This window comes from Rhineura floridana, chromosome 2, assembly GCF_030035675.1.
Source record: "Rhineura floridana isolate rRhiFlo1 chromosome 2, rRhiFlo1.hap2, whole genome shotgun sequence".
Taxonomy (NCBI): domain Eukaryota; kingdom Metazoa; phylum Chordata; class Lepidosauria; order Squamata; family Rhineuridae; genus Rhineura; species Rhineura floridana.
The window spans coordinates 169,169,280-169,183,499 of record NC_084481.1 but is presented as its reverse complement, the minus strand read 5'-3'; the positions used below and the strand labels follow the sequence as shown (position 1 = coordinate 169,183,499).

Below are 14,220 nucleotides of genomic sequence, written 5' to 3'. Positions count from 1 at the left end.
ACGCTTCATTTGGCAAATGCAGCACTCGCAGAGCTCAGACGATACTGAATTTCAGCATCGATGTCAACTTTTACAGAGAGATGGCTGCCAAGATAGGGGAAGTGATCAACGTTCTCCAGCGTCACACCATTAAGCTGGATTGATGGTGCTACAGAGTGACTAGTTCGTACCTGTTGATGAAGCACTTTGGTTTTTTTAATAAGTGAGAGCCCAAGCTTTCCATATGCTTCTGCAAAGACATTTAGGATAGTTTGAAGACCTTTCTCTGAATGTGCAGAGACTACGTTATCATTGGCATATTGACGTTTTGCTACACAGGTTGGCATTACCTTACTTTTTGCTTTCAGCCTACTGTGATTAAAAAGCTTTCCATCTGTTCGATAAATGATTTCCACACCAGTAGGAACTTCCCCTCAATAAGGTGTAGAATCATAGCAATGAAGATAGCAAATAAGGTAGAAGCAATGACATCCCTGTTTTACGCCTGATTCAACTCTGAATGGATCACTCTGGAAGCCATTGTTATCTAAAATTGTCGCTGTCATGTTGTCATGAAGAAGTTGCAAAATATTCATAAATTTATCAGGGCATCCAGTTTTCAGAAGGATGGTCCAGAGAGTGGTTCGATTCACAGTATCAAAGGCCTTAGATCAATAAATGCCATATATAAAGGTTGATTCTATTCCCAGCATTTTTCTTGAAGCTGTCATGCAGTGAAGATCATGTCCGCTGTCCCCCTGGAAGGGCAGAAACCATTTTGAGATTCGGGGAGGACATCCTCTGAGATTTTTAGGAGGCAATTTGTGAGGATCCTTGCAAGGAATTTACCTGCGGTAGCAAGAAGAAAAATGCCTCGATAGTTCCCACAATCTGTTCTATCACCCTTCTTAAAAAGGTTGATAATTATGGCGTCTCTAAAGTTTTCTGGGATCTCCTCCATCATCCAGATTTTTTCGATGAGCTTATGAAGTTGTTGTGTAAGTTCAGGCCCACCTTCTTTAAAGACTTCAGCAGGAATCCCATCAGATCCACTAGCTTTGTTGTTCTTCATTTGATCGATGGCTTTACTGACTTCATCCAAATTAGGGGATACTGCAAACTCGTCTCTAGTTTGTTGTTGTGGAATTTGTGAGAAGACCTCACCAGCCACAATAGAGTTACGATTAAGGAGGTTGTGGTAACGCTCTTTCTAGTGCAGTGCAATAGACTTTCTCTTTAAGAAGTTTGGTACCATCCATTGAACGTAAGGGATTTGTACTGTAATTTGTTGGTCCATAGTTGGCCTTTGTAGTATTAGAAAAGCCCCTTGCATTGTGAGCATCTGCAAAGTGCTGGATTTCTTGAGCTTTCTTTATCTACCAGGCATTCTTAAGTTCTCTAGTTCTTCTTTGGACCTCAGCCTTTGCACTGGCATAGATTTTTTCTTAGCAGCACAGTTATAATAATAAAATAATAAAATTTTATTTGTGAGTCGCCTATCTGGCTGAATTAAGTTAATGTTTTTCTGCCATATCTGGAAGGCTTTTCTTGTCTATGATATATTCAATTTCACTATCATTCTCATCAAACCAGTCCTGATGTTTCTTAGTTTGGTATCCATTAGTTTGTTCACATGCTAAACTAATGGATGTCTTCAGTTTAATCCAGTGTTCCTCGACATTTTCAGGAAGTTCCCTTGGTAGATGTTTCTTGAGAGTTGTTTGGAAGCAGGCTCGTTTAATAGGATCTTGAAGGGCATGCATGTTCATTTTACGCCTTGGTTTTCTTCCTTGGTTGAGGAACAATATTAATGGCCATAGTGGATCGAATTAATTGGTGATCCGCCCAGCAATCATCAGCACTCGTCATGGCCCTAGTGATGAGTACATCACGACAATCTCTGGCACGGACAATTACGTAGTCCAGGAGATGCCAGTGTTTGATTGAAGGTGCTTCCATGATGTTTTACATTTATTTTTCTGGTGAAAGTGTGTTTGTAATAACAAGATTATGCTCTGCACATTTAGTCAGAAGTAGAATTCCATTCAGGTTGCTATTGCCAACTCTTCCTTTCCCAATGGTTTCTGGCCATAAATCGAAATCACGCCCAACTCTTGCATTGAAATCGCCCAAGAGGATAATTTTATCCTCCTTAGGTATCTCTGATAAGATGGTGTCCAGCTGGTTATAAAAAAATTCCTTGATGTCTTCATCAGCATCTAATGTTGGTGTTTAAGCACCTAGAATAGTTGCCTGCTGGCTTTTGGCAAGTTTTAACCAGAGAGTTGAGAGTCGTTCATTAATGCCAATAGGAACTTCTGACAAGAGCTTCACAAGATTATTTTTAATAGCAAAGCCTACTCCATGTATTCGTCGTTCTTGTTCAGGCAGTCCTTTCCAGAAGAAGGTATAACCTCCTTTTTCTTCCTTCAGTTGTCCTCCTGCTCTTTCGAGTTTCTTGGAGTGCTGCTATGTCAATATTAAAATGTCTCAACTCCCTTGCGATGATGGCAGTCCTGCATTCAGGACGTTCACTATATGTATTGTCCAGCAATGTCCGTATATTCCATGTTCCAAAATTCAGTTGTCTTTTGCGACCGCTAAGTGGTGACCCCACTGGATGCGGTAATCCAGTCAGGGAGAGAGATGAGGCAGACTATGTTTAGGGCACCTTTTCTAGCCCCCTCCCCATACGGGGTGAGCAGAGTGGTTCCTGAATAGGACTGCTCAGTCATGGATGTAGCTGCCGAACTACTTAACTGCCTTGGTCCTTCAGCCAGGATGACTGAGTCTGTATCCACCACCCATGTGCCGGTCCATGACTAGGGGCTTCCGGATTTCACAGTCCTGCCCCTGTCGCCAGTCGCCATGGGACGTTTGGTTTGGTTGGAGGACGCCTGTGCATGAATTTGTTTTATGTGGGGAGATCGACGTGCAACGATCAACACACAATCTTGACAGAAAAAGGCTGTGATCCAATCGCATGGATACCACGACGGCTGGAAGTCTTTTATCTGCTGCAGCCTTCATCCACCTTCACAGCCGTTGTAACATACACATTGTTTATCCTCCACCTGTTTTGCTGTTGAGGACATTCTTGGATCATTCTTTGTCTGGTTCTTCTCCCTTGACCTTACCGCTGTGGGTGACCCTGCTGGGAGTACATGATTCCCGACGGCATCGTTCATAGGGTCATTGGAACACACAAGCCCACTCACCACTACAAGGTGATGATCCAGCAAGGGGTTAAGCTAAACATAGCCTTAACACTTTAAAGAAAATGCAACTAATTTGATTAAGGATGCATAGAATACAGAAACATTTGAGCTTATGTGATCACTAATGCTCAAATTGTCTCCATGATATTTGGGCATGATGGGCATTTGCAGATGACTTACAAAACAGCTGCCTGTGTGCTCTAATCTAATCTTTACAACATTTTTCCATGGAGTATCCAGGTGAAATACATTGCAGATCAGTTTTTACTCCACTCTGTCTACCTTTCCTGTCCCTCTTGTCAACTGTCTGTAGTGTGTATCTACTTTTCCTTAAACAGTTAGTACATGCCTTGCCTAGCCACTAGAGGTAAGACTGCACCAGCTTGGTTTTGCACATTCTGCCACAGAAAATAGGTGAAGTCAACACCTCATTCCGTTTTCCATTGTTGCCCCTAATTAGCACTTCCTTACTTCTCTACATGATAAGTTTGGACATATATTTTGTTTATTTCACTTTAAAGGCAAAATGATTCTGCACCTCATTAATTGCTGTTTTGGTGTCCAGGACCAGGGTGGAATGTTATTTCACCATTCACAACCTTCACATGTCTCCTCTTCTCTGGCTCTTCCCCTGCTCTGCTCCACTTGTTTTGCACACTTCATCAAATATGGTGTGTGTACATGGCTGTAAATCCATATGATTATTTTTTTATCAAATATGTGGTAATGCTTTGGTACAGATGTTACAGAAGGTGGATCTCTTGCTTAAGGCATGCCCCACTATGTATAAATATACTACTGTGTCTGCAAAGTATATAGTTTGACACAGTGGCTGACTGACTAAAAGATATGTCTCCATGATTCAGAATAAGTGTGACTAAAGCATGCAACTATGCTTCAAAAAGCTGTTAATTATTGGGTAGATCCTACCGGATAATGTTGCTATGACATGTGAACAAAAGAGAAGAAAACATTTCCTTGTAAATTCCAGCCTAAGCCAGGTGGAGTGGGTTTTGCTAAACTAAGATTTAAGTAGATACAGCAAACTTGCTTTTCCGTATTCATTTACTTTTATGACATGTGCAGAGTTTTCCAGTTAGCATTCTTACTGGATAATGTCCCATTCATGAGCAAAATGGCATATTTAATGCTAGTAACAATGGCAGAAAGAGATTTTAAAGGCAATAGTTAGATGTGGTTAATTTTTAACCTTAAACTGAGCCATAAAACACAGAAATTGGAAGCAGATGCCTTGCATTTAAATTACATAAGCTGAATCTTCAAACACGGGGAATGTATGTTAATAAAAAGTTTAGAATGCTGGGATTCTGATTTACACATGTAGTGTGAAAGGTGCTGTTTTTCATATATTAGGCACACTGGTTGGAACCGGGGGGGGGGGTTGGATTACTTGGAGAGTGGTACGTTAAACTTTTCCCCTGCACCATTTCCCCAGTTTGAATCTTTTCCTAGAAATTGCTGCTTTCCTCTTCTGGACAAATAGTAATTTACAGTGTGCAGGTTAAATTAGGGAAATGGCCCAAGGTAAAAGGTTCAAAACTCCTCCCCCACCACTGTGTCCTTATCCAAATTTTCCCCTATCCCATCTGCTTTTAAATTGAGAAAGATGAAATGGAAGATCCTGTTCACAGATTTCCTGGGTCACCTCTAGTTTGGCTCCAAGTCACTAGACTTGCCTGGCTCTGATTATCAACTGAGAACAGAATAACCTTGCTTGCTTCTAAAAAAAAAAAGACGTTAAAGGTTGTAGCAGACTTAAATTTCCTGAAATACACCATAGTGAATTTGGACATTCTCTAACTTACATATAGGTAGTTAGAAGTTGGGGGCTATGCTAATTCGTAGCAGTTGGAGCAAAAGCAGAAAGGATCCCCATTGTTTTTCTGACATTTTTATTGCTTTGTTACCATCCTCTGAGACTGTAAAGAAGACTTACCTAATTCCTGTGCCCTTTCCCCTCTACCTGGGGAAAAGTGTCCATTTGTATACAAACTTTTGTCCACTTTTGCACTAGGATACACATGTATGCACTTGTCAGCATTTGTATGTAAACATATGTGACATGCACATACACACATCTAGTGTGTGTAGGCATGCACATTGTGTAGAGGTGTGCAGGCAACAAACAACCACACCAAAACTGGGAAGTTATCAATAGGGATTATGGTTTGTAGAGAATTGCTGTCTCGGTACTCTGGAAACTTGAATTTGCTGGAACTTTGTCTTGGGTCTTTTGGAGATGAGTGTGGAGGATGGTTTCATTTCTCCTGCTATCTTGGGCAAGCGGGTGGTCTGTATCATTGGTGAGTACTCCCATAGTGATGCTATTAGCAGTTTTGGGTAAAGGAGTCCATTCTAGGTATAGGAAATGTTATTTGGTATTATCATAATGGAAGGTCATATTGCTAGGAACTAGATAGGTAAGTTGATAAGGGTTACTACTAATGGGAACTGTACTGTATAAAAAAGGTACACAAACAATGTTGAATTTTCTGATGCAGCTTCTTTACTTTTTACCTTTCAAAAGTCTTAATTGTTCTTTCTCAAAAATAATTATTTTCAGAATTCACACAGTTTGGGATATGTTTGTAGAATGGCTGTGCAGGGTTTTTTTTTACCTAACATGCCAACAACCATCCTTCTAGTTGGCAACTAATCTTTGTGAGGGGATATATTTCAGTTTTAGCAAGGTCTGAAGAGCCAGCAGCATTGACTTTGTCTACTGACTCACTCCTGAATGAACAGACATACAAACAGGACTCATTTTTCCATCCTTCCCAATGGCAAAAAACAGGTTTTAGAAGAGTTGTTTTCCTTTGGAACTCATTCCCAGTTGCTAGTGGCTTGGCTTATGCATGGGAGCCAGCAACTATGGTTGCATCAAAGGAGAACAATTGCTGTTTGAGCTGGGGAATAGAATTTATTTGATTTAAATAATAATGAGGTGAAAGCCATTTGACCATATCCTGGCTTACTTGGCACTTGATGCCTAAGGGAAGCTGGTATTCCATTAAATCAGGAGTGACACCCCTCCCCCCCCAAATCTGCCTATCCCTACTGTAGTGTCAACACATCAGGTTTTGTTGCGTGTGTGCGTGTGTAGATCATACAAGGATGGAATCCAACAGCCGCATAGAACAGGAATAAGCCAGGCCAGGCAAGTTTCTTGTAAGAGTCTTTACTAGGCAAAGACATTAGACACAGTTCTCTTCAGACATTTCCCCCACACTCTGAGCTTTTCCAAACGTCCCACCTTATCATGCTTCCCAGCCAGCTACTGACCTTGGCAAACTGGCGCTCTGTTCTCACAGCTTAACCCTTCTGCTTCAGGTTTCACTCTCTTTGCTAAAAACCCTGTCTGTGAGTCTCACAGCATGCTTCACTGACCAACAGCCCCCACCTGAGACTCACAGATTACAAAACTTCATTGTTCATCATTACATTTCTACAATATTAACTTTTTCATTACAATACATATCAGTACATGGTTTGTTTTCTTACAGTTTCTATTTACATTTTCAGTTCAGTTCTTGTTTCTTTATTTCTTTATTCACACAAGTTTCACAGAGTCATTTTGTTCACTTTCATTTGATAATACATTTATATTTCATTCCTCAACACAAAACTTCCACATGAGATCCATTGTTTCTTTATCTATTGGTCCTTCTTTTTCCCATTCTACTGGATATGTATCTGTTTCATTATTCTGTTGTGTAACATTAAATGTGAATCTCTGAGGTGGTTGACCTTTCGTTTTTCTTTCTGATCTTCTAACATTATCTATTTCCATTTCTTCCTCACTCTCTATTTTACTTGGACCTGCACCTGTTCCTGCACTGGTACTTGGCATTTCTGTATCTTGCATTGCCATGTCTTCACCTCTCAGCCTTTTTACAGTACGTTTGCCACCGTGTATTAGATCAGTCAATGCAGTTCTTAATGGAATTTGCTGCCCAAAAGGAACATCTGCTGCTTCCTGCTTGCTTGCACTATCTAGGATAACTGTTTGACTGTCTCTCCAAGGTTTATCTATCACCTTTATGCTTCTGCTTAACACTACTTGTTGTTTCTCAGGCAACCAAACTCTATAGTATGAATTCTGAAATCCCAAAATGCGTCCTGCCTGAGCTCTTGAGCCTAATTTACCATGTATTTTCTGTTTTGCAACATGTACCCAGCATTTAGCCCCAAAACGTTCTATGTGTTTCACCCTGGGTTTTCTTCCAGTCAGTTTCTCATAGGGAGACATGCCTATTGTTCTGTGCATGAGACGGTTCTGAATATAAACAGTGTACAGAATACATTCACCCCAATAAGTGTTATTCATATCTGCATCTGCTAGCATGGCTCTCATTGAATCCTGCAATGACCGGTTCCTCCTCTCTGCAGTTCCGTTGGAGGATGGGCTGAAGGGAGCAGTGAGACTCTGTATTATTCCCTTCTTTTCCAAATATGTTTTAAATGAATTACTGGTAAATTCTCCACCCCGATCTGATCTGATATTTTTGATAACAACCCCATATTGTGTCTCTGTCCTCTGTATAAATGCCTTCAATTTCTCTTCTGCTTCACTTTTCTTTTTCAATAAGAACACATGTGTAAATCTGGAGAAGTCATCCACAATCACTAAATAAAACCTTGCTCCACCTTTTGAGCACTGGAAAGGTCCAGCCAAATCCACATGTATGAGCTGATAGGGTTCAGTGGTTGTGCTTTCACAGCTCTTATTTACTGGAGTCACAGTCATTTTTGTTTTATAGCATACCTCACACTCATCCACATGCTCACAATGTGTTAACTTCAAATCTTGACTATGCTTTGGGGTGTTTTGTACCTTTTCGAAATGTGCGTGTGCTAATTTTCTGTGCCATTCATGGAAACAATTATCATGTTTATCTTTATTAACTCCTATCCAAGCACACGTGTGTTTATCAAGATTGCACTCAACCATAAACATTTGGTTCTGTAATTTCCCTTGCATGCATATTTCACCATCTTTTCTCACAAAACATCTATCCCCTTCAAATGTAACTTTACAACCTATTTGAGCCAATTTTCTTACTGATAGAATGTTATATTTTAAACCAGAAACTAATAATACATCTGTTAATATAGTTCCCAAAGTACGTAACCTGAGCGTGCCTTTTGCAATCGCGTCCTGAGACGATCCGTCAGCCAGATAAATCTTCTCCTGTGTCGGCTTTGAAGTGTAAAATAAACTAGAGTCTGTGATTAGGCAATTAGACGCTCCACTGTCAAGAAGCCACTTAGAGTTAATGAGTTTATTGTCCTCCTTAGTAACAAAGTTCACACTTGTTCTCTGACTTTCAAAGCCCCTGTTATTCCTCTTCTTTAAACAATGTCTCTGTATATGTCCACGGGACCCACAAAAGTAACATATTTTATTCTCTTGCCTGCTTCTTTGATTTTGTTGTTGTTGTACAGCCACAGTCTCTTTCAACTCTGTTTTCTTATTCTCTTGTCTTCTATTCCACTCTTGTTGAAGTTTCTGTTCTACAAAGTCCAAATTCAGATGTCCGTCGGGTAAAGTTTCCAGGCTAGAGACCATGACGTCCCATTTTTGATCAAATGAAGATAACAGTATATAGACCATCTGAATGTCACTATGATGCACTCCTCTATCTTGCAGCTCAGCATTTAATCTACGAAATTCAGCCAGATGCTCTGTCATATTCACTTCATCTGTAAAACGCATCTGATAAAGTTTCCGTGCTAAACACAGCCTGCTCCCAGCAGTTTGCTGCACATGAGCGGCTCTTAGCTTCTCCCACATCTGATTAGCTGTCGGCTCATTACTCACCAGCAACAGTTGAGAATCAGACAGCCCCAGAGTAATAAAAGCCTTCGCTTTCTCGTCTTTCTTCAACCACGCTGCTGAAGGAGCTGCCGGAGGGGGGTTTTCTACGACATCATTCAAATCTTCTTTAATCAGAACTGCTCTCATTCTCCATTTCCAGCTGGAGTAGTTTACAGCATTCAGTCTCTCCATCGGCATCCCGGATAACAGGTTTCCAGCCATGTTGCCCACTCTTACTTGCCTCTTACTTGCACTTTGTTTCTCTCTGCAACAACGTCACGTCAACAGCTCTCGAACCCGCTACCATGTATGATAAGCTGGGCCCATAACCCCTGTTGCGTGTGTGCGTGTGTAGATCATACAAGGATGGAATCCAAGAGCCGCATAGAACAGGAATAAGCCAGGCCAGGCAAGTTTCTTGTAAGAGTCTTTACTAGGCAAAGACATTAGACACAGTTCTCTTCACAGACATTTTCCCCCACACTCTGAGCTTTTCCAAACATCCCACCTTATCATGCTTCCCAGCCAGCTACTGACCTTGGCAAACTGGCGCTCTGTTCTCACAGCTTAACCCTTCTGCTTCAGGTTTCACTCTCTTTGCTAAAAACCCTGTCTGTGAGTCTCACAGCATGCTTCACTGACCAACAGGTTTTGCATATATTTTGTTTCCCAGTGGATTTTCCTGTGACAGTTCTTATGGACAAAAATAGTTGTGCCACATTCCAGAGGTCACACATAGTGTTAATGTTCTTAAAATGGCAAGATTCCAGTGGTCTTTCTACATAGCATGCACTGAGACAAACTTGTAACTATAGGAAATGTGTTGCTTTTAATTCAACTCTTTCAGCAATCCATCATTATAGTTTGTGAACCATGGAGTACAGAAGTATACTATGGACAGTTGTTCATGAGTCAAAACATCAGGGTGATATGTTTCAGAGCAAAAGTGGAAAATACAATATGCCCAAACAAACTATGTCCAGGTTCTGTGAATCTGATATGGCAGGCTGAAAAACACTGTCATGCTAAGTAATGAATATATGCAGTTTAAAATCCTATTAGATGTCTGATTTACCCAGCAAGTACAAATTAATTCCTTCTTATTCAGATTTCCTTTATATTCTTTGCATAGTTATAACCTTTGTGTAGTGTAAACACTGAGAAATCATAGGTAGGATGGAGTATCCAGTGCATATGGACTAAGAAGCAAGTCTTGCAGAAATCAGTAGAACTGAAGTGTGCATTGGATGTGGTCTTAGTTGCAAGATAGAAGTGGAGTGATGTAAACCTGGGGAGTGGAGGGGGCACAGAGAGAGAAGCTAGATCTTAAGTAAACAACATACTCCTACTTTTGTATCATCATTTTAGTTAAGATTAACTGAAACCACTGCTTTAACTGTGCCATCTATGTGCCAAGTCGAAACAGAAAAGATATGTAGAAAGTCATTCTTGTTGGCTGCCTCACATGTCCTCTAGAGGAGATGAACCTTCACCTAGGTATCTGTCAAAGTCCAAGCCCGAATACTTTTCAGAACAGCTGTAAAAATTTCTTCTTCTGGCTTGCATTCAACAGCCAAAGTTAAACTGGTATCAGATAGCTTTTTGTGGGTGTGGGGGTAATTTTTTAACTATTGCTTGCTCTGGTTCCCTGCCTCAGGAATTGAACTGAACTTTAATATGCATAACAGAGTACTGAGCTGTAGCCTTCTTTCAGGATGGCTTTATATAGCTGTACATAAATAATACAAATAGGGATTCGTTATTGATAGGGCAAAGTGTTATGAACTAAAAATTCAAAAGCATACAACCAAAAACATTCTATAGCAATCTGTTATGGAACACATGTAAATAATTTGGCTAGAATATGAATTCTGAGCTTTGTTCCCTATCCCTGTATAAGGTTGCGAACTTTGGATTTTAAACATTCTGAGAAAAGCAGAGCATTCCTAGTCAGTGGTGAAGCTGAATACAAAAGCTATTGGTGGTATTCATCTACTGCATCTCATCAGTGCAAGGATTTCTGCTTGTGCGGTGGAACTTTCCCTGCTCTCCCCCCTCACACACACCTTGCACCCTCCCCAAATCTGCTCCAGGGGGTTGGGAAAACCCTTTAAAAATTGGGGGGGGTGCATGGGGGAGGAGAGGAACATTCCATTGTACAAGGAAAAATCCTTCCACTGACAGAACAAAAGGCTTAATGCTATATTGCATTCCACCTTATCTATTCACCTAAAGTGTGAAGCTTAAAAAAAACTGAGGTGGGGAAAAAGCCTGTCTCCTTGCTTTTTTGGGGAACAAGCCTGAAGAAAGAAAAACTAGTCAACCTTTTTTCCTGATTGGTATTTATGTATATTGGATATTATGTTGAATTTTTAAAATATGCGCTATTGGTTCTGGCTGAAGCATTGGGAGATATTAACAGTTTGTCATTTCTGTTTTTGTTGCATTTCAGTAGATTGGAAAAAGAAGCTTGTGACTAGATATTGGGAGCAGAAGAGATCAAAACAGGGCAGGGGGAATACAAAACTATTGCATTCAGAATGGCTGTGTAGCTACTTCCTTGGGATAACTGGGTGCCCCAGGAAAATCCCTGTGTTACTACTCCGCCAAAAGCTATAACAGATTTTCATTATAATACAGGGGTTTCTTTAAAAAAAAAAAGAAAGCTGAGATAATTGGTATTTTAGGAAAGCTAGCAGATTTCTGAATTAAAGACCATATTCAGTAAATCACTGCACAGTTGCAGCAATGCAGATTAAAAAGTTTTTGTCATGTGAGGTTTAGTATTTTCATGATCAATGAGTGCTGATTATTACTGAGCTTGGCATTGTTGATCCTTACCTTATCACTTGCAAAACAAAATCAGTCATAGCTATTTGATGTCTGAACCATAACTAGTAATCAGCCCTGTACAAAAAATGAATGTTTAACATGGATGTTCAAAGATTTTCTTTTGCTGAAGAACTGATGTAGATTTCCTTGAACCTGTAGCCATGAAGATTTCCAACGCATTCCAGAACTTGCCATCAACCCACTGGGGGACCGGATTATCAATGCCTTTTTTCCAGAAGGGTAAGTTCCACAATGTATGTTCTAAATTAGATTTAGTTGTTTGGTGCAGAATGCTTTTAATATAAATCTAAGATGTGGATTCTTAAATTCTAGGCCCCAAAAACAATCTAGATTTCAGATACAAAATTAGGGATTGGAGCTTCAGTTACTAGCTACTCAAATTAAAGCTTTGTTAACATTAGATATTTCTTAGATTTAGATTGACTTCTTTTTATTTTCTGCCACATTTATCAAATAGTGCCAGAAACCATTTTTATCTCTCAGCTAGTATTTATTTTTTTATATCGCGCCCTTTCTCCCAGTAGCTGCCCAGGGTGGCAAACAATTAAAAACATTAAAACAAAACTTCTTTAAAAACATTTTTAAAAGCTTTAAAAACATTTTTTTTAAAAAAAATATTAAAAATCAGTTCCAACACAGATGCAGATTAGGATACTCTCTACTTAAAAGGCTTGTTGTTTTCGTATATGCCAAAATAAACTGTGTGTGAAGTGATACTTTACAAATACTATCATTTGGCAAATACCAAAATACTCAGAGAGGAAAAAACCTTGACTACCTTTTCATTGTAGCTCCAATCAAGATATGAGCTTTTTTGGCTGAATTTACTAATGAAGCTAAAAATTGTGCTTGCCAGGTTCCTCCTCACTGCCAATTGATTGGAGGCAAGCCCCTTCACCCAATAACAGCCACCAGCCTTTCCTGTGGGAAAAGTAAGCAGAGAGCATTCCAGGTTCACCTGCTGCTTGGAGCTGAGCAATGGCTGAATGAGCACCTCTCCCTCTGCTTCTTTCTTGCAGTGAAGAGGCAGAAAGAGTTTAAGTTTTTAGCTGAAGCTGATGTTCGGATTAGAGTTCTAATGTTAAACAATGGTAGAAAGTGCTTCCCTTCTCTGCCTCTCCACTCTCCTGCAGCAAAGAGGTAGGAGTGTGGGTTTTCAGCCAATGCTCAGCAGAGGGGCTCAAAGCCCCAATGCTGAGCAGTGCCTGGAAGCACTTCCCTCTCCAGCAGGAAAGAGAGTTTGGGAATTTGGGGCTTCAGCTAATGCTAGGAGGCAATAGGGAGAGCCTTCCTCCCCACTTTATAGAGGTAGAGAAAGGGCGGGGATCATCACAAAGCTACTGGAGTGGTTCCTGCCCTTGTGTGTGGCTTCAAAGATGGGAGAAAGGTTTGTCACAATCACCAGAAGGTGCCATAACTGGGGTAGCATTATTTATGAAACTTCTAGCCTGCCCTCCATCTGTTCCAGATCCCAGGGTAGTATACATGTAATACTTTTAATAATAACATGAATAATATAGTACAACTAATATTTAAAACAACAATTACCATGCCCAAACAATTAAAACATCATTTAGAGAAAACAAGAACAGTACAACAGCAGCCAAAATTTTAAGTAAGAAAATCATATTCAAAAGTTTGGCGCAGTTAATTAGTCTAAGACTTTGAACAGTCACACGTCTCCTAACACCTGAATGAAAAAGTGTTTTTCTACTGGTGCCTGAAGCCCAGTCATGTAGGGCCCATCCATGCCTACAGGGGGAGGTAATTCCTCAGGATTCTCTCTCTTGTGCTTCCGGATCAAACAACTTCCAACACCCTTCAGCAGAACAGCAAAAACCCTTCTCCGCTGATCTAAGGACTTGGGCCAATTGGTAATTGTTGAAGCCTGTCTAATGTCCTGATACCTTATGGTTTTGAGAAAGTAGCTCAGTTGAAAAGCAAAACATTCTGTAACGGCTAAGAAGAAATCAGAATAGTGTGCATGGAATAATTATAGAAAAATAACAGTAAAACATTCAACTGCCTTTTCCAGACACCAATAAATTTGGTATGGACATACTTGTTTGAAGTATATTGTTTAATGAAGTTGTGAAGTTTAATACATTGTGTCATCCCCGGGGGTAGAGAAGAACAGGTGAATTTTCGTGGATTCATGAGGACTTTGGCCCATTTCCGACCCATTGAAGATAATGAGAAAAGCAAAGACCAGAACTGGCCAGAACCACTTAATAGTCGGAGCAACAAGTTGTACTGTAAGACATTTTTAACTGTGTATCTGTTCAAGCTAATTGCTTAGTTTTGTATCATACTTTGTAGTCCTGTATCTTT

At 40.1% G+C, this 14,220-nt stretch overlaps 1 protein-coding gene across 1 annotated transcript in view; it reads left to right on the top strand.

Annotated features, from left to right (window-relative positions):
• The window catches only part of CHP1 (calcineurin like EF-hand protein 1), a 38,238-nt gene that overhangs the window by 16,280 nt on the left and 7,738 nt on the right, over positions 1 to 14,220 (top strand). The window contains exons 3-4 of the mRNA XM_061611405.1: positions 12,028 to 12,108; positions 14,017 to 14,144. Coding sequence (XP_061467389.1) covers positions 12,028 to 12,108; positions 14,017 to 14,144 — 209 coding nt within the window. The remainder of the gene's footprint in view (positions 1 to 12,027; positions 12,109 to 14,016; positions 14,145 to 14,220) is intronic.